This window comes from Bufo gargarizans, chromosome 2, assembly GCF_014858855.1.
Source record: "Bufo gargarizans isolate SCDJY-AF-19 chromosome 2, ASM1485885v1, whole genome shotgun sequence".
In the NCBI taxonomy this organism is placed as follows: Eukaryota; Metazoa; Chordata; class Amphibia; order Anura; family Bufonidae; genus Bufo; species Bufo gargarizans.
In genome coordinates this window covers 27,755,267-27,774,835 of record NC_058081.1, presented here as the reverse complement: position 1 = coordinate 27,774,835, position 19,569 = coordinate 27,755,267, and the positions used below count along the sequence as shown (strand labels likewise).

The window sequence follows — 19,569 nt, the reverse complement described above, 5'->3', positions numbered from 1 at the left end:
AATCTGGAATATGTTGGCCCAATAGTTAGACACAAGGATAAAGGAGAAGGGATGATGGTAATGAAAAAGAAGGGAGGGGGGGGGGAGGAAAGTGGGACAAGGACAAAAGTAGATGAAGAGTGATACATACAGATACCAATTAACTAAATGAAGCAGCTATAATTGAGCTGTTCATTGAGTCCCGTGGGTGAGACTGTACCGAGCGTTTAAATCCAGCGAGATTCCCTCTGGAGTAACACACGGTCCCAATCTCCACCGCGGGTTGGTTGCAGAACTTTCTCAATTCCAATTGCCCTGAGGCAAATACCTACTGTGTTCTCTGAGGAGATGTCGTCGAGTACCGGGCCCATTGTTTTGTGGGCCCGTTACATCGACGACATTTTCATCATCTGGAACGATTCCAAGTCAGCTTTCTCTGACTTTGTTGACAAACTGAACATTAATGATGTAGGCCTTAGGTTTACACATGAATCTGACCCAGTTAGTCTGCCTTTCCTCGATATTACCATCGCGAGGAAGGGTAGTGATGAACTCTCGACAACCATCTTTAGAAAACCCACTTCTACTAACTCAGTCCTTCACTGGAGCAGTAGCCACCCCACTGCCCTGAAAAGGGGTATTCCATGTGGCCAATATCTACGCCTCAGGCGTAACTGCTCCGAGGGACCTGAGTTTAAGAAGAGGGCTAAGGACCTTAGGACCAGATTTCTCAATAGGGGGTACCCTGATAATGTACTTAGGCAGGCTTACCACAGGGCGGTCGATACTGCCCGTTCGGACCTCCTGGTGCCCAGAGTGCGAACTCCTCAGGACCAGAAGATCCGTATGCTGGGCACTTTTGATGGCTGTGCTGATAAGATACGAGGGATCCTAAGGAAACACTGGCCCATCTTAATGATGGATCCAGAAATTAAGGAAGCCATACATGACTACCCCCAGATAACGTTCAGAAGGGGTAGCAACCTGAAGGATCTCCTTGTACACAGCCACTTTACATCAGTGCCTAGACAGGGCACGTGGCTCGACCGTAGGCCCACAGGCTGCTTCAGGTGTAGTGGCTGTGTAGCCTGTGGCCTTATGCAAACTGGCAAAACCTTCTTCAGCTCTAATCTGTCGAAAACGTTCCCCATTAAAGATTTTATTAATTGCAAGACGCAAGGTGTTATCTACAAAATCACCTGCGATTGCGGATTGGAATACGTGGGAAAAACTAGGCGCGAGCTACGAAGGCGCCTTGGCGAGCATCTTGGCGACATCGCGAATAATAGAGATACAGCAGTATCAAGGCATGTTCATGACCATCATCAAGGAAATCCAATTTGCCTCAGGGCAATTGGAATTGAGAAAGTTCTGCAACCAACCCGCGGTGGAGATTGGGACCGTGTGTTACTCCAGAGGGAATCTCGCTGGATTTATACGCTCGGTACAGTCTCACCCACGGGACTCAATGAACAGCTCAATTATAGCTGCTTCATTTAGTTAATTGGTATCTGTATGTATCACTCTTCATCTACTTTTGTCCTTGTCCCACTTTCCTTCCCCCCCCCCCCCTCCCTTCCCTTCTTTTTCATTACCATCATCCCTTCTCCTTTATCCTTGTGTCTAACTATTGGGCCAACATATTCCAGATTCTATTGTTGTTATAATCTGTGCCAAAATACCATTTCTATAACTAGCACCGCTGCACATCCGTAGCCGTGCGGTCCGACGGTGCCTTGACTCAGCGTCCCGATTGCTTGGCAACCGTCGCGTCATCTCACGTGCATCAGTGAGACTGGACGTGGTGACGTCATCTCTACCACTCACGTCCGCCCACGTACCTCCCTCTCTCCATGCGTTCCACCGCTCCGCGCATGCGCGGGCCTGTGCCGCCTTCGTCGACTGAGGGAGGAGCGTCCCAACCAAGCCTCATTCTGGGGCTGGTTCCATCTTTAAAAGGTAGCGGCTTCCATGTGCTACCCAGGTTACATCAACCTATGCGCCTGAACTGGTTATTAGGAGAGGGGTTTCTCATCCTAATCCCCTCTTCCCCTATACCACACTGATCCATACCCGGATCTTGGTGTGACTTTTTCTCTGTGCAGGACGCACGCTTGACACCACTGTCAGTTATTCGTGCACAGACTAAGCCCAAGCTCCCGGCTTTTCCCCTGATGAGCTTGTTACTCATCCCCTAGCGAAACATGCGTGTAGGGACCAGGTAAGCAAGGGCCAAATAGGGCGCACTAATTCCAGGGTGAGGTTCCTGTAGGTGACTGGTGGCGGTCTCCGCCATCCGGTCACATAGGCCATTGTAGGGCTCTAGGGCATCACTAGGGCCAGCCAGTACTACAGACCACCCTGCGTTGTACAGTTGTCGCTAGCAACGGTGTGCTCATCAATCAACACCGGCTAGTCAATTGTTGTCTCTGGAGCGCCTCATCGAAGCGGTAGGACCACCTGATTATATTTTTTGGTGCCGCCGAGCATCACTTAATTGCATGACTCCACTCTGTGCACCATCAGATCCTGCGTGGTAAACCGCCGCGCTGCTCCATATTTATATATTGTTATTTAATATCATGGGACCTATTTTCTAATTTACTTTCATTAAATGTTAAGTTTTAAATTTGACCACTCATTACCCAAATTTCTGTTTGAATTTAGGTGGTCACTCAATATTATCTAATTGTCATTTTGTGCTTAAAGTCCTGGCTGCTATAGTAGTAGTGGGGAGCGGGGGAGCAGTATACTTACCATCCGTGCGGCTCCCGGGGCGCTCCAGAATGACGTCAGAGCGCCCCATGCGCATGGATGACGTGTCCATGCGATCACGTGATCCATGCGCTTGGGGCGCCCTGACGTCACTCTGGAGCGCCCCGGGAGCCGCACGGATGGTAAGTATGCTGCTCCCCGCTCCCCGCTCCACTTTACCATGGCTGCCAGGACTTTAGCGTCCCGGCAGCCATGGTAACCATTGAGAAAAAGCTAAACGTCGCATCCGGCAATGCGCCGAAACGACGTTTAGCTTAAGGCCGGATCCGGATCAATGCCTTTCAATGGGCATTCATTCCGGATCCGGCCTTGCGGCAAGTGTTCCGGATTTTTGGCCGGAGCAAAAAGCGCAGCATGCTGCGCTATTTGCTGCGGCCAAAAAACGTTCCGTTCCGGAACGGAAGACATCTTGATGCATCCTGAAGGACGGACTGTCCATTCAGAATGCATTAGGAAAATCCTGATCAGTATTCTTCCGGCATAGAGCCCCGACGACGGAACTCTATGCCGGAAGACTATAACGCAGATGTGAAAGAGCCCTTAGACCCATTACATTCTCTTAAGATACCACATCTGTTGGCAATAACTTTTAAAACAATATACATTGTATGCCAGTGACCATCATGATCTTCTCTGGCTTATTCCAACAGAGAGTTTGGCCTCTTAAAGGTAATGTGAATCTCCATTTTGGTTCTAATATTGTCAGACCTTAATGTGCAGATATAAATATGCCCGACACCATAATGCCCCCATCACCATACTTCACAGTTGGGATGAGGTTTTGATGTTGGTGTGCTGTGCCTCTTTTTCTTCACAGATAGTGTTGTGTGTTTCTTCCAAACAACTCAAATTTGGTTTCATCTGTCCACAGAATATTTTGCCAGTACTGCTGTGGAACAATTCAGGTGCTCTTGTGCAAACTGAATTGTGCAGCAATGTTTTTTTGAACAGCAGTGTCTTCCTCTGTGGTATCCTCCCATGAAATCCATTCTTGTTTAGTGTTTTTTTACGTATCGTAGATTCGCTAACAGGGATGTTAGCATATGCCAGAGACTTTTGTAAGTCTTTAGCTGACACTCGAGGATTCTTTTTAAACTCATTGAGCAGTCTGCGCTGTGCTCTTGCAGTCATCTCTACAGGATGGACACTCCTAGGCAGAGTACCACCCGTGCTGAACTTTCTCCATTTATAGACAATTTGGCTTACGGTGGACTGATGAAGAGCAACGCTTTTGGAGATACTTTTATAACCCTTTCCAGCTTTATGTGAGTCAACAATTCTTAATCGTAGGTCTTCTGAGAGCTCTTTTGCGCGAGGCATCATTCACATCAGGCAATGCTTCTTGTGAAAAGCAAACCCAGAACTGGTGTGTTTTTTATAGGGCCGGGCAGCTGTAACCAACAATTCCAATCTCATCTCATTGATTGGACTCCAGTTGGCTGACACCTCACTCCAATTAGCTCTTGGAGATGTCATTAGTCTAGGGGTTCACATACTTTTTCCACCTGCACTGTGAATGTTTACATGGTGTGTTCAATAAAAACATGGTAACATTTAATTCTTTGTGTGTTATTAGTTTAAGCAGACTGTGATTGTCTATTGATGTGACAAAATTTTTCTTGCAACTGTACAAGGTGGAGTTCCAGCGCGTCTGGCAGTCACAAATCAGACGTCTGATGGGCAAGTGGTGTTGCCGCTGAACATCAGCAAGGCGAGCCATGGTCGTGTAAGATCTTCTAAAATGGGCACAGATTTTCCTGGCCTGCCGCAAGACGTCCTGGACCCTGGGGTATTTGGCAACGAATCGCTGCACAACTAAGTTTAGGACATGTGCCATGCACGACAAGTGTGTTATTTTGCCCTTTTTCAGAGCGCTCATCAGATTGTTACCGTTGTCGCACACCACTTTGCCAACTGTCAAATTGACCTGGGTAAGCCACTGATCGGCCTGTGCCCGCAAAGCTGAAAGGAGAGCAGGACCGGTGTAGCTCTTGGTTTCCAGGCACAACAGACCCAGCACAGCATGTCAACGTCTCACCTGGCACGTCGAATAGGTTCTGGGGAGCTTGGGGGGCCTAGCAGAAGAAACGGTAGCAGGGGAAAAGGGGGAGTCAGCCGAGGAAGAGAGGGAGGATGGAGTAGGAGGAGGAGAAGAAGAGGCAGGCCTGCATGCAATCCATGGCGGTAACACCAAATCCACACGAGTGCCACTGGTTACATGCTTGACGGCCGTCAGAAGGTTCACCCAGTGGGCAGTAAAAGTTATGTACCTTCCCTGCCCCTGTTTGCTAGACCACATGTCTGTGGTCAGATGTATCATTGCACTGACACTGTGTGCCAGAGATACATTCACTTGCCGCTGAACATGGCAATATTTAGCTCTGGGATGCCCTTCTGGGAGAAACATTTCCTTCCGGGGACATTCCATTGCGGTGTGCCAATGGCCACATATTTTCTAAAGACCTCTGAGTCCACCAGTTTATATGGCAGTAGTTGGCGGGCTAGCGGTTCCTACAAGCCAGCGGTCAGCTGTTTGGCAAGCGAATTATCCAACGTCATCAATTTGGGGCATGGAAACCTGCGTTTTGCAAGATGAACGAGATGATGGCACGGTGGAAGGTGGAGTGGAGGACAAATGGGAGGAGAGAGGAGAAGGAGAAGAGGCAGGACGTGGAGCCCCAGGAGTGTCTCCTGTGCACTGCGAGTTCTGCCTGCTTCTCCTCCTTCGCCTCCTTATCTGCTGCTCCGTCTCTCCCTCTGAACTCCCCTCCTCTTCCTTTCTTTTGGGCACCTACGTTACGTCCATCGACACGCCATCATCGTCACCTTCACCACCACTGACATTAGAGATACCACTGACCCTCTTTGGGCTGATCCTGGTACTGTCATCAGACCGCTGATGACAGAGTGGGACACTGCACATGCTGCAGTCTCTAAAATGGCTGCTGTTCCTTCTCCTTCTTCTCTAGCCTTTTCCTCTAGTCTCCCTGCTATTGGCTGCAAGGAGAAGCAAGTGCTCATGAGATTTGTAGTCCACTTCGCCTCAGAAGGATCTGTAGTAATATTTGCTGCTGTGAATCACTGCTTGTAATTGACAGCAGCAGTATCCACTATACCCACTGCTTTCTCTGCAGTGGTTACTGCTGCTGAGGTTATCTAGTGCATGACAAAATCATTCACGGCTTTCTGATGCTCGTTCAGACACTTGAACATCTGCAATGTTAAATTCCAGCGAGTTGGCGCGTCACAGATTCAGCGGTGTAGCAGCAGGACGGTTTGTCGCTACAAGTCCAGGAGAGCGTTCCTTCCCACATAAGAATATACTTATTTAGAAAGCACTGCACCACTAGTTTGGTGACGTGCGCTATGCTGGGAGCATGTGTTTTTTCACCCAGGTTTATAGTGGCCATGATGTCGCGCCCATTGTAGCTGACCATGTTTTCCAGTTGGAATCCGAGGGGGGGCAGCCAGTGGGAAAAATGCCAGAGCTAAGCCCAACTTGACTGCCTCTACCTCTACCGTGCGAGTATCTCCAATCTGTACTACTCCTCATTCCTATCACATGTGTCAAGTCAAGCGTTGCCACGCCGTGTTGGAGCAGATTGGCCTGGGCACCGTGCTGTTGCTGAAGTACATCAAGCAGCTGACATCCTGCTGGCTGTCACCCTGCCGACTCCAACTTGACAAGGTGGTCAGTGAAAATGGAAGCAACATTCAAGCTGCCCTGAACCTGTGTAAAATAACACATGCTCCCTGCATGGCGCTCATCATCAACCTAGTGGTGCAATGTTTTCTAAATATGTACACTGGTTTGAGCAGGGTGCTGGCAAAGTCCAGGAGACTGCCCAAGCACTTCAGCCATTCTTATGTGGCAAGGAACTCTTTTCTGGACTTGTAGAGACAGAATGGCCTCCCTGGAATTCAACATTGCACATGCTCAAGTGTCTGTACAAGCAGCGGAAAGCAGTGAACTAGGACTGCAGCTAACCCTTATTTTAGCAATCGAGTATTCTACCCATTATTTTTACGATTAATAGAGTACTCTAATAAGAAAAAATTTATTAATAGACTGTTTTCCTTTATAAAAACTCATCAGACCCCCTGCCATCAGTCTCCAACACCCTTCATTCCTCCCATGCGATCAGCCCAAGTGCATCAGTTCCCCCCAGTTCCATCAGCTCCGTTCCCCTAGTGCCATCGGCTCCACTATCCCCAGTGCCATAAGCTTCCCCCCCCAGTGCCATCAGCTCTTCCACTACCCCAGTGCCATCATCTCGCCTCCACCCCAGTGGCTTCAGCTCTCCACCACCCCAGTGCCTTCATCTCTCCTCCACCTCGGTGCCATCAGTTCTCCCCCCACCCCAGTGCCATCATCTCTCCTCCACTCCGGTGCCTTCAGCTCTTCCCCACCCCGGTACCATCATCTCCACTCTCCCTTGTGCCATCATCTCTCCCGCCTTGTGCCATTATCTCTCCCCCTTGTGCCATTATCTCTCTCCCTTGTGTCATTGTCTCTCTCCCCCTTGTGTCATAGTCTCTGCTCCCCTAAGGCCGGGGCCACACTTCAGTTAAAACATGGACGCACAGTCCGTGAAAGCCCAGCCTGCCCTCCTCCTGACACCCAGAGTGTACAGCGTCATTGGTTGCTATGACGCTGTGTAGTCCGTGCACCTGGACTTAGTCGCACCCCCTCGGTGTCACCAACTTGTGTTTTCAGCAGGGATTCCGCTGACATTCCATCTTTCCGTGCTGCTCTGGGCCTGACATCACTCAGCGCATCAGGTCACCGCGTGCATACATCAGGAGGTCAGTGCAGCGCTGGACCATGGACGTGCAGGAGATCACGGAGTGGGAGTAATAGCAAGCACTTCACTCCCGCTCTGTGGTCATGTGACACAAACAAATCCTCAATGCAAAAAATTTGCATCGAGGACTTTTTGGTGTCAAATTACTCGATTTAATCAAGTACTTGTTGCAGTCCTACCGTCAACAGCCTCAGCAACAGGCAGCATGTGTTGCTTTGAGGTCAGGCAGTGGATGCTCATCCAAGACACCTGTCAGGTGCTGAAGCCCTTCAAAGAGGCCACACGATTTATCAGCAGAGACAACTGCGGCATGAATGATCTCACCCCTAGAATATTTATCTTAGAACAGATGCTGATACTCATGCATCAAGGGACGACAGCGGAAAAAGAACAGCTAACACATCTTTTTGCCCACCCTGTAGCTGTTGAGGACACATAAAGGGAATCTGTTATTGAGGAGAAGGATAAGAAAGATGAGAAGGCAGGGGTGGAGGAGCCAGTACACCCAATTGTCTTGGTGGGGGGTGGAGATTGAAAGAAGTGACTCCTCGGGCACTCTGGTTAGAAATGGCGACCTGTATGCTTGCTTGCTTTTGCAATGACAGTCTTATCGCTGACATCAAGCAGTCTGATGATTACTAGATAGCCATGCTTTTAGACCCCCACTAACAAGGCAAAATGAGGGGAATCTTTTTCTTTCACATAAAAGGGAAACAAATTATGTTATTACCGGGAAATACTGTGTACGCAGCTTGTGGCAAGCAGATGCCTACCTCCAGCGTGTCTGAAAGATAGGCCCCCCTCTTCGCCCTCTGCAGAGTCACCCCCCTTCCGCTGCCACGAAGAGGGGTATCAGCAAAATCTATATCATCAGCAGCAGCAACCATTTCAGTCTCCTCAACACAATTTAGTCTCCTTAACACCAGGCTGACAGCTGCTTCCTAAATGCCCAGGTTCAGGCCTCTATAAACTCTGGCCAGTCTCTGGTGCATACCCTGTTACCTGAACCCATGGATTTCTGGGCAGAAAGACTGGAACAGTGGCCCAAACTGGCACAGTATGCTCTCTTTCTTCTGGCTTGCCCAGCCTCCAGTGTCATCTTAGAGAGAGTATTGAATGTGGTAGGGGGCGTGATGACACTCAAACGGGCCAAGTTTTCCTCTGCCAGTGTCCAGAACATCCCTTTTGTCAAAATGAACCATGCCTGGATTGGGCAGGATTTTCACACTACTCCGCTTGAGGTCAATGAATTGATCTGGCCTTGCTGGTGGTGCCCCATCTTGCCACTGTTGCCTGCCTGCCTTCATCATACAACCGCCACCATCATGTCACTGCTGTGGCCTGCCGACTATTATGTTCTATATGGCTGCTGCCTCCATCATGCCACCGCCACCCCTTTTTTCCAGTCTATATATTAGTGTATAGGAGGCAGTCTCCGGTGTATATACACTGCCTGTCCCAAAAAAAAGTTGCCACCAAAAAAAAAAGATTCTCAAAAGGATTAAGGTCTGGGCTCTGTGGTGGCCAATCCATGTGTGAAAATTTTGTATCATGCTCTCTGAACCACTCTTTCACAATTTGAGCCCGATAATTCGTGGCATTGTCATATTGCCCGTGCCATCAAGGAAGAAGAACAAATCCATTGATGGAAACACCTAGTCATTTAGTATGTTCAGGTAGTCAGCTGACCTCATTCTTGGAGCACAAGAACCTAGACCTGACCAACTGCAGCAACCCCAGATCATAGCACTGCCCCCACAGGCTTGTACAGTAGGCACTAGGCATGATGAGTGCATCACTTCATCTGCCTCTCTACTTACCCTGATGCGCCCATCACTCTGGAACAGGGTAAATCTTGACTCATCAGACCACATTACCTCCTTCCATTGCTAGAGTCCAATCTTTATGCTCCCTAGCAAATTTAAGCCTTTTTTTCTGGTTTGCCTCACTGATTAGTGGTTTTCTTATGGCTAAACAGCTGCTCAGTCCCGATCCCTTGAGTTCCCTTCGCATTGTACATGTAGAAATGCTCTTACTTTCACTATTAAAAATAGCCCTGAGTTCTACTGTTGTTTTTCTTCGATTTGATTTCACCAAACATTTACGTGATCGCCAATCACAATCATTCAGGATTATTTCTTCCTCGAATACGATGGGTCCCCACAATCCTTCCAGTTTTAATAATGCGTTAACCTAATTTTGGAAGTTTCTGAAATCTCCTTAAATGTTTTCTCTGCTTGATGCATGCCAATGATTTGACCCTTCTCAAACAGACTAACATCTTTTCCACGACCACGAGATGCGTCTTTTGACATGGTTGTTTAAGAAATGAGAAGCAACTCATTGCACCAGTTGGTGTTAAATAACTTGTTGCCAGCTGAAAGATAATCGCCCATGCAGTAATTATCCAATAGGAGGCTCATACCTATTTGCTTAGTTAAATCCAGGTGGCAACTTTTTTTTTTGGACAGGCTCCTGGACTCTTCTCCAGTCTGTATATCAGTGTATAGGACACAGTCTCCAGTGTATATATAACATTTATATAATAGGACTGCTCTCTGGTCTGTATATAAGTGTATAGGACGCAGTCTCAGATGTATATATACCATTTATATTATAGGAATGTTCTCTGGTCTGTATATCAGTGTATAGGACACAGTCTCCGGTGTATATATATCTTTTATATAATAGGACTGTTCTTTGTAAATTAATATGTAGGACACAGTCTCTGCGGTATTTGTTGTGCTCATATGCTCTACAGTAAATGTAATCTGTCATTTCAGGACCTCTGTGTGGTGGCGCGATTGCAGAAGCTATTGGATTCCCCTGGTTAATGAGGATCACTGGATTACTGAACATTATCTACTGTCCTCTTTGTCTCTTCCTTAGAAACCCACCAGCCAAAGAAGAGAAAATGGTCAGCAATTTTTATAATAAACCATACAAAGAAAATATTGTATTTAAAAATAAACTAAAAGCCTGAAAGGGTTTTTTCTGGTCCTGCTTGTCTCTGCTTCCTAGTCCTTTTCGACAAATAGAACGGCTGCTTAGCCAATCACTGGCACAGAGGTGACCTGCCGCAGCCTCTTACTCGTCCAGAGGACTGAAAGTAGAGACAAAGAGACAAGCAGGAACCTGTAAACATCTGAACAGAAGTGTGTGTGTAGGGGTTGGGAGGTATGTTGGTGAGGGTCAGAGAGCAGTATATCTTTTTATTCATAATTTGTATTTTTATTTTGTTATGCTGTTTTGACCCTTATGAAGAAAAATATCAATTGGCATTCCCTTTAAGACGACCGAATTTCATGGCTTGTTTTCAAGTAGCATGCAACATCTAGTGAAGATATTCTCAATATAGCCCTGCTGTCCCCTTGACTAATCATAGATTAGAAGGTTTTTGGCTGCAGAGTAATTTGCACAAAATTTACAGACATGGAAAAAACAAATGGTTGAAGAATAGGAAACGCATTTTCTTTTTTTGCCTCCAAAATGGTTAAACCTGTGAAGCACAATATGCATAGTTGTCAATTTTTGAAAATTTGCTGTGACTGTCCCTAATTTTCAATGAAAGGAAGAACCGGCACTCCTTGCCATATAGTCGTGAGTATTTGCTGTTTGTTTGAGTTTCACAAAGGCACTTGCATGTGCCGAAACGCGCGTCACTTCTATCTATGAGTGGCGAATAAAAAACTCACGACTATATCGCAAGGAGTGCCGGTTCTTCCTTTCATTGAAGTACCTGGGGTGACGCCCGTGGACCGTGCACCCACAATCCACGCAGTGCCGCCCGACATTCATAACATGTCCCTAATTTTCAGAGACAGTCCCAACAAATTACAGTTCCTAGAAAGTCTCTGCCCTCTATGATCAGGGGTGGGTTGTCAAGTGCAGAGCACCAAGCTGCTTACTTGCTCTGCCGGTGGCTGCACAGCATAAGGTTTGGCCCTGCCCAATCTTCTCCCATCCTCTCCACACCGTGAAAGCTCCTTGGTAACTGCATGCTAGTTGTGCAGCTGTGCAGTGACAGGAGACTATAGAGAAGGCAGGATTCACAGATTATTCTTTATAAAACATAACCTTTATTAGGATTAATAATGTTAAAACCTCCCAAGAAAAAAAAAAAAAAAAAGAAATAGACACTGTTACCACGGTCAGATGTAGTTGAGGCAGAGTAGAGATGAAACAGTTGGGCTCTATCCCTATATTTGACCCTGAGACTATATGCCATGCCTACAAAAACAGAATAGCCGCCCCGATAGGGGTGATCCCGTGTCAGGAACTTCCTTATTGCCCTAGGATATCCCTGACTCAGGATCACCTACAAAGATGGCCTTTCACTAAATATATGACCAGACTAACATACTGTACGTACAAAAAAAGAATAAAAAAACTAAATTGTGCACTTATGATGGTTGTTGGTAAATTAATATATAAATAATTTATCAAGTCTCTTTATATTTGGTCCCAAGTCCCATTTGTACAATGTCTGTGGGGCTGTGTCTCCCCTATAACTGGTTGTAATATGTCAGCAGTAAAAATAAATGTAATGTTAAATTCCCTCCAAATGTCTTGTATGGAAAAAAGTGTAAAATAAAAAAGAACAAATTGGAAAAAAAAATGCCACTACACTACATTACAGCTTCCACCCCCATCAACCATAACCCATACATCTCTTATATCAAAACAACTATTACAGAAAGGAGACATAATGTAGAAAATAGAGTTGCACAATGTGCTATTAATAATAAGAAAAAAAAAAAAGAAAATACTATTTTTCCCTTTTTTCTCATATTTTTGTGGGTATATAAAATAAAAATAAAAATACTAAAATAAAAATAAATAACTGTATGTTCGAAAAAAAAAGTGTAAAAATTATTTACATGACCGAACAGAAAATAAACGTTTTTGACACATAAAAAAAAAAAGAAGGAAAATGTGCCCTGTCAGGAAGCAGGGTAATTGGCTTGATCTTCAACTTGTTAATTTTCCAAGTCAGGTTAGAAAAGGACAGGTGACCACAGACCGCTCCATGACTATTCATGTTGCACAAGTCTGTTCCTATAGGTCGTCACCGCACTGCACATTGCAAAAAAATTAAAAATTAAAAATGAATTCAGGTTTCCAAAATGTATTCAGGACATATATTTACGACTAGGGCTAGGGTACTATGATGCAGTAGCAATGCAGCTACTGCATGTGGGTAAAACAACACCAACCCAGGGTGGCCGATGGCATGCAGCATCTGAGATGTGTATTATGATGTTCTAGAGCAGTGTTTCTCAACCTTTTCAAACCAAATGCCCCCTAGTGACAAAATGTTCCAACCGCGTACCCACATAAAAGTGAGCAGTGATAAATATGACAGATTTGACACAAGAAGTAGTGCAGCGCTAATCTTCCTTTCAAAATTCGGTCAACCACATTAGGACACATGATGGATGACTATTACTTTTTAAATTACATATACACTCTGCGCTTCCAAACATACAGGAGAATACAGCACCACATACCTATTACATCCAGTGATGTCTGCTCTGATATACAGGACCAGACCACCATGATGAATTCTTTGAACCATGTGTCACCTCTGCAAAGTTTGTCACACAGGCATCTTGAGTTCCTCACTTTTCCATCATCCTCCCTACCTTCTCAAAACCCCATCCTGCCACCCTAATACTGTGCCTGCTATGTCTACTGAACCAAATACTATAATGCAAAAACAGACAGTCTCCCTGAAGATACTAGTACAACACAGTGCCCCCATTTATAATTATTACCACATAGTGCCATCAAAACATTTGTACCCATCAATATTGCCCTTGACTGTAATAGTTCCCCAAACATAGTGTCCCCACCATTCTGAGCAAAGCAGTTGAGTTGAATGTGGAGTGGCCTTAGCAACCAGCAATGAAACATTGCTGGATGTTAGGGTAATCTTGTGTAGCCCCTAACCCTACGGCACCTCAACCACATACACATACCGCAGGTTGAGAAACAGTGTTATAGAGCATCTGACATGTATTATGAGGTTCTGCAGCAGCTGAAGAGTGTATTATGTTGTTCTACTACAGCTGAGGTGTGTACAAGGAATTTCTGTTACAGTTGTGGTGTGTATGATAATGTTAATCTGCAGATAAGGTGTGTATTTTGAGTTTCTGCATTATTCTTTAAATATTCTTTACAGAATAAAGGGAAGTAAGTAACTAGGTAAAGGGAAGTGAGTAACTGTTTTTTTTTTCCTCATGCCTGTGCTCATGGGAAAATGATTTTTTGAATATATATGGCAACGAATGCGAATTTACTCGCGTTTCGGGGTAACGAATCGCAATTTTTCCTAAAATGGCAGCTACACGTGTGAGGACTGAGAACAGGAACTCTGGGAAGGCGGGATCACCCAGATTAACATGCATGCATGCAGTCAATCAGCAGCCAGCCAGCCCTGTGATGTCACAGCCCTATAAATGCCGCAGCCATTTTTGATTCTGCCATTTTCCAGCATTCTGAGTGCAGGGACAAATGTGAGAAGGCGCTAGGGACAGCAATAGGAAAAACCTAATTGCGAACAAAGAAACTGAAAATGATTTATAAGTGCAGGGAAAGGATAGGGAGGAATTAATTTACAGCATCTTAGTGCAGGGAGAGACGTCAGAAGGCGCTAGGGACAGTGCTAGAAAAGTGATTTACAAGTGCAGGGAAAGATTATTTGGCGATCCAAAAAGCCATTATACAGCCCTGTCATTCCAGCAATTTATTCTTGGGGTGCAAGTGCTATGTTGAAAAGCCTTTAGTGGCTTTTATTTGTGGAAAAATAAAATTATATTCTCAGTTCACTTCTGCAGTTATATATGTTGAAAGCGTGCAGAAAGAAAAAAAATATATGCACTTCACTGGTGCAGTTATTTGTGGCAAAAGCGTTTAGTGGCCTATTTCAGTACAGAAGGAAAAATATATAGGGACTTCACGGGTTCGTTCATTTCTGCTGAAAGCATTTAGTGGCCTATTTCAGTACAAAAAGAAAAATATATTCTCAGTTCACTTCTGCAGTTATACGTGTTTAAAGCATTTAGTAGCTTATTTCAGTACAGAAAGAAACAAATATACACACTTCACTGATGCAGTTATTTGTGGCAAAAGCATTTACTGGCTTATTTCAGTACAGAAAGAAAAATATATATGCACTTCACTGGTGCAGTTATTTCTGCTAAAAGTGTTTAGTGGCCTATTTCAGTACAAAAACAAAACACTTTTAGGGGTGTTTTAATTTGCTTTTATTTTATTTAGTTCAGGTAAAAGTATGTCAGACAGAGAAGTGCCAGGCCATGCACAGAGGAGTGGCAGAGGCATAAATGTTTCTAGCGCAGGCAGAAGTCGCAGCAGAGTAAAGGGGCGTGGCAGGAGGAGGCCTGAGCTCCCGGTACCATCTAGCGGTCGTGTCTTGACCAGCAACCCAGCGGTTCTTGATTGGTTAACTCGTTCATCCATTTCATCCCAAGTGACATCAGACACCCCAGCCAATAGTCGGTGGGTTCGTCAGACACAAGCCATAGTTAATAGTGGCAATAAGGAGAGAAAGGCGCTCATAGGGTGAGTATGTCTAGTAAACATTAAATCCGCAGAATGCTCACCTATTTAGGTTGCACCAAATTGGGAGCAACCACAGTGAAGGCCAAAGTCACTGTCCTCCACAGGCGATCAGCGGCCATGTCAGCTACTCAGCTGACTTTATTCCAGACTTGATAAAGGGGTCCATGGAACCCCGAAAAGTGTCATCATAAAATTGAATTTTGTTCATCAAATGGTTGGGAAAATGCGCCCCTTGTTGTCCATATGCTTGGCTTCTATGGTCCGGCGTTCTTACTTCTACATCTCTTAGTTGGCATGGCCCGGGATCAGGCCCTGTGCCCTTACCTGTCCTCAACCTGCCTCTGTCCTTTTCTGTTCCCTCACACAGAAGTATTATATGCTGTGGGCTTGGCTCGACATTTCAGCGAGGACGAGCTACTAGAGGACAGTCAGCAGCTACTGGCCAGCCAAGATGTGGAGTAGACATCCGTCGCTTCTTCCACTAGGCGGGCAAGTAGTAATGAGGAGAGTGGAGTGGGAGGTGGTGTTGCGAGTGGTCAGGCTTCTGACCCAGAGACCATTGAGGAGGACATCAGTGATGTGCCAGCAGTACTCAATGATAATGAAGCTGATTGCACTTGGGAGCCAGGTGCAGAAGGGGCTTCACAATCATCAGGAGAAGAGAATCCAGCAAGTCGATAGGGTGGCCAGGAGTCAGCAGGGTGACAGCAGTGGGAGGTCGGTAGCCAAACTTGCCCAGTGTAGACCACCATCTTTGCAGCAGCCTACCTACCCGGGAAGTAGTGGTGCAGGGGTTCATGGAGGCAGCGGCAGTAGCAGTCAGTCAGTGCGTACTGTTGGGGGGAAAATCACCTACTCGGCGGTGTGGCAGTTTTTTGTTAAGCCGCTGGAGAAGGTGAACGTGGCCATATGTAGTATATGTGAGCAGAAGGTGAACGTGGACAGAGTGCCAATGTTGGCGCACTGCGGCCCTGCGTCAACATATGCAGCGGTGCCATACATTGGCCTGGGAGAACCGTGGCTCCCATGTGGTGTCCAGCCTGCCGCAGCAACAGCTGCATCACCCAGTGGCATGCACCCGGTTTCAGCCAGTCAAGGTTCCACCACCTCAGCCGAAGAAAGCTGTTATTCCCATCTTCTGCTGGTCCAGATGCTCCTGCTCCTCCTCCTCCTCCTACTCCTTGTCAGTCATTCCTTTAGCAATCGATCACCGAAGCGATTGCCAAAAGACAGCAGTATGCGTGCGCGCATTCAACCGTGCAGAAGCTGAACGTGCTCCTGTACAAGTTGCTGGTGCTGCAGTCCCTCTCTTTCCAAGTGGTGGACTCTGCACCTTTCAGAGAACTGATGGCTTGTGCCGAGCCGAGGTGGAGAGTCCCAAGCCGTCATTTCTTTGCCAAAAAGGCAGTACCAGCCCTGCACAAATATTTAGAACAGAAGACGGTGGGCCGGTCCTTGAGCCTGTCGGTGTCTACCAAAGTGCACAGCAGTGCCTACATGTGGAGCTGTAACTACTGTCCGGGACAGTACATGTCCTTTATGGCCCACTAGGTGAATGTGGTTCCTGCACAGCCACACCAGAAACTTGGCAAGGTCAAGCCGCTTCCGTCTCCACGTTGTCACGCCGTTGGTCCTGCAACAATGTCCGCCTCTGCCTCCTCATCCTCCACCATGTCCTCAGCCTCCACTGCACAGTACCCCTCCAGCATACCACATGTGCAGGGCACGACCGTATCATGCTATTCTGCAACTTGTTTCTCTGGGTGAACGGAGTCACACTGCTCCGTGTCCTTCGTCAAGAAATCGAATCCTGGCTTTCTCCCCAACAACTCAAAATCGGAACAATGTGAACCGCCAACGTGAAGAACATTGTGTCGGTGCTGTGTCAAGGAGGGCTGAGCTATGTGCCCTGGATGGCACACGTGTTCAATCTGGTTGTCAAGCGGTTCCTGAAGTCTTCCACCCATCCTAAAAATGCACAGGAAACTTTGCATGCACTTCAGTGACTCATACAACACAAAGCACATCCTCCTTGAGCTGCAGCAGTATAACAGCATCCCCCAACATAGGCTGATATGCAACGTTTCCACCTGTTGGAATTCCACACTCCATTTGTTGGACCGACTATACGAATAAAGAAAGGCCTTTAACAAATTCTTGATGATTCAAGCAGATAGGAGTACTCCCCTGTGTAACTTTGATGTTAGCCAGTAGCAGCTAATGCGTGTTACCTGCCATTTGCTCTGGCCTATTGAGGATGTCACGCTATTTTTCAGTCGCCAGGACTACAGGATGAACAACGTCATTCCACTTCTTAATGTTCTGGAATAGATGGTGGTAACACTGGCTAGTCAGGGGACTGGAGACCTGGTGCCTAGATCTCACGGCCACATGAACCCCATGGGGACTGAACTGGCAGGGGCACAGGAGGATGGGGAGGAGGTCATTGGAGCACAGGCAATATGTAGCGACATGGGTGGTTTTTCTACTCAGTTGACAGGAGAGGAGGAGCCAGAGCAGCCAGAGGAGCTACAGGGCGATGAGGAAGAGGAGACAGATGACCCAGACACACCATGGAAGTATGCAGTGGAGATGGAGGCAGGGAGTCCCTCCGAGTCACTTGCACAAATGGCCCAATGCATGCTCATTTGCTTGCATAGTGACAGACGAATTGTCACTATTCGGCAGAGGGATGACTCTTTGCTCTTCAACTTGTTGGGCCCTCGCTACCGGTCCAGAATGGGGGCCTTTTTTACACCCACTGAGAGGGAGGACAAACTGAACTACTACAGAGACACCCTTTGTATTCAGTTGGTCGCTGCCTATCTGTGCTATCATCAATTCTCTTCTGACCGGGGGGGGGGCCCTCTGCATTCACAACATTCCACTACCATGGCTGGTGGGGAGGGGTGGGGTGGCAGGAGCAGTAACAGCTCCATCAGCAGCAGCCTTAGTCTACAGTCGCTGATGAGTAGCTTTCTTCACCCACATAGTGAAGAAACTAGTTACCAGCAGCAGGTAGACCTGGAGCAGGACCTGAACCAGCAGGTGGTGGCAATTTGGACAGCACCCTGCCAACCCACATTGAAGATCCGCTGGACTACTGGGCAGCCAAACGGGATATGTGGCTGCAACCACCAGAGTTTGCCCTGGAAAATCTGCCCTGCCCGGCCACTAGTGTGGCATCAGAGCAGGTGTTTAGTGTGGCAGGGGCCATAGTTACCCCAAGGAGAACTCGCCTGTCCACCCAAAATGCAGAGAGACTGACCTTTGTCTAGATGAATCAGGCGTGGATCAGACAGGATTTTCAACCAACAATTCCTGATGCATCAGACTAGATCATCCATGGTGCCACACCAACAGTTTGATAAACGAGACCAGTTTTGTCTGGCTACCTGCCTCAGCTACTACTCCGATGCTGCCACCCGCCTGATGCACACATTTGATGCCAAGTGCTCCTTCTTTCATCCACCTTCGTCAGTGGGTACTGGGATTGCCACCCACCGCCCCACTCTGTCACCGGGTCACTTTGTGGTCTCCTGATGCAGCTGCTGCTGCCATCTCCACACTATTTCACCTTGCCACTGTGTGGTATCCTGAAGATGCTGCTGCTACTGCCATCTCCACTCTATGCCACCTTGTGACTCTGTGGTATCCTCCTGCTGCTGCTGCCTTATCCACACTATTTTACCTTGCCACTCTGTGGTATCCTGCTGCTGCCATCTCCACACTATGTAACCTTGCCACTGTGTGGTATCCTGATGCTGCTGCTGACATCTCCACACTATGTCACCTTGCCACTCTGTGGTCTCCTGATGCTGCCATCTCCACACTATGTAACCTTGCCACTGTGTGGTATCCAGATGCTGCTGCTGCCATCTGCACACTATGTCACCTTGCCACTCTGTGGTCTCCTGATACTGCTGCTAATGCCATCTCCACACTCACTTTGTGGTATCCTGATGCTGTTGCTGCTACTGCCATCTCCACACTATGTCACCTTGCCACTCTGTGGTATCCTGATGCTGTTGCTGCCATCTCCACACTATGTCACCTTGCCACTCTGTGGTCTCCTGATGCTGCTGCCACCATCTCCACACTATGTCACCTTGCCACTCTGTGGTATCCTGATGCTGCTGCTACTGCCACCTCCACACTATGTCACCTTGCCACTCTGTGGCATCCTGATGCTTCCATTTCCTTACTATGTCACCTTGCCACTGTGTGGTATGCTGATGCTGCTGATGCTGCCATCTCCACACTATGTCACCTTGCCACTCTGTGGTAACCTCATAATGCTGCTGCTGCCGCCACCTCCACACTTTGTAATTGTTTTGTTTTGACGGATCAGAGGAAGGGCAAATTAATCAGTGACATCAACACAAACTTACTGCTGACACCCTCTCCACTCTGTCCACTCTGTCCG

At 47.1% G+C, this 19,569-nt stretch overlaps 1 protein-coding gene across 2 annotated transcripts in view; it reads left to right on the top strand.

Moving 5' to 3' along the window:
* Positions 1 to 19,569, top strand: part of LOC122929259 (chromaffin granule amine transporter-like) — a 325,489-nt gene that overhangs the window by 301,862 nt on the left and 4,058 nt on the right. For both annotated transcript variants that reach the window (XM_044282775.1, XM_044282776.1), the window contains one exon: positions 10,343 to 10,476. In XM_044282775.1, the coding sequence (XP_044138710.1) occupies positions 10,343 to 10,476 (134 nt within the window). The remainder of the gene's footprint in view (positions 1 to 10,342; positions 10,477 to 19,569) is intronic.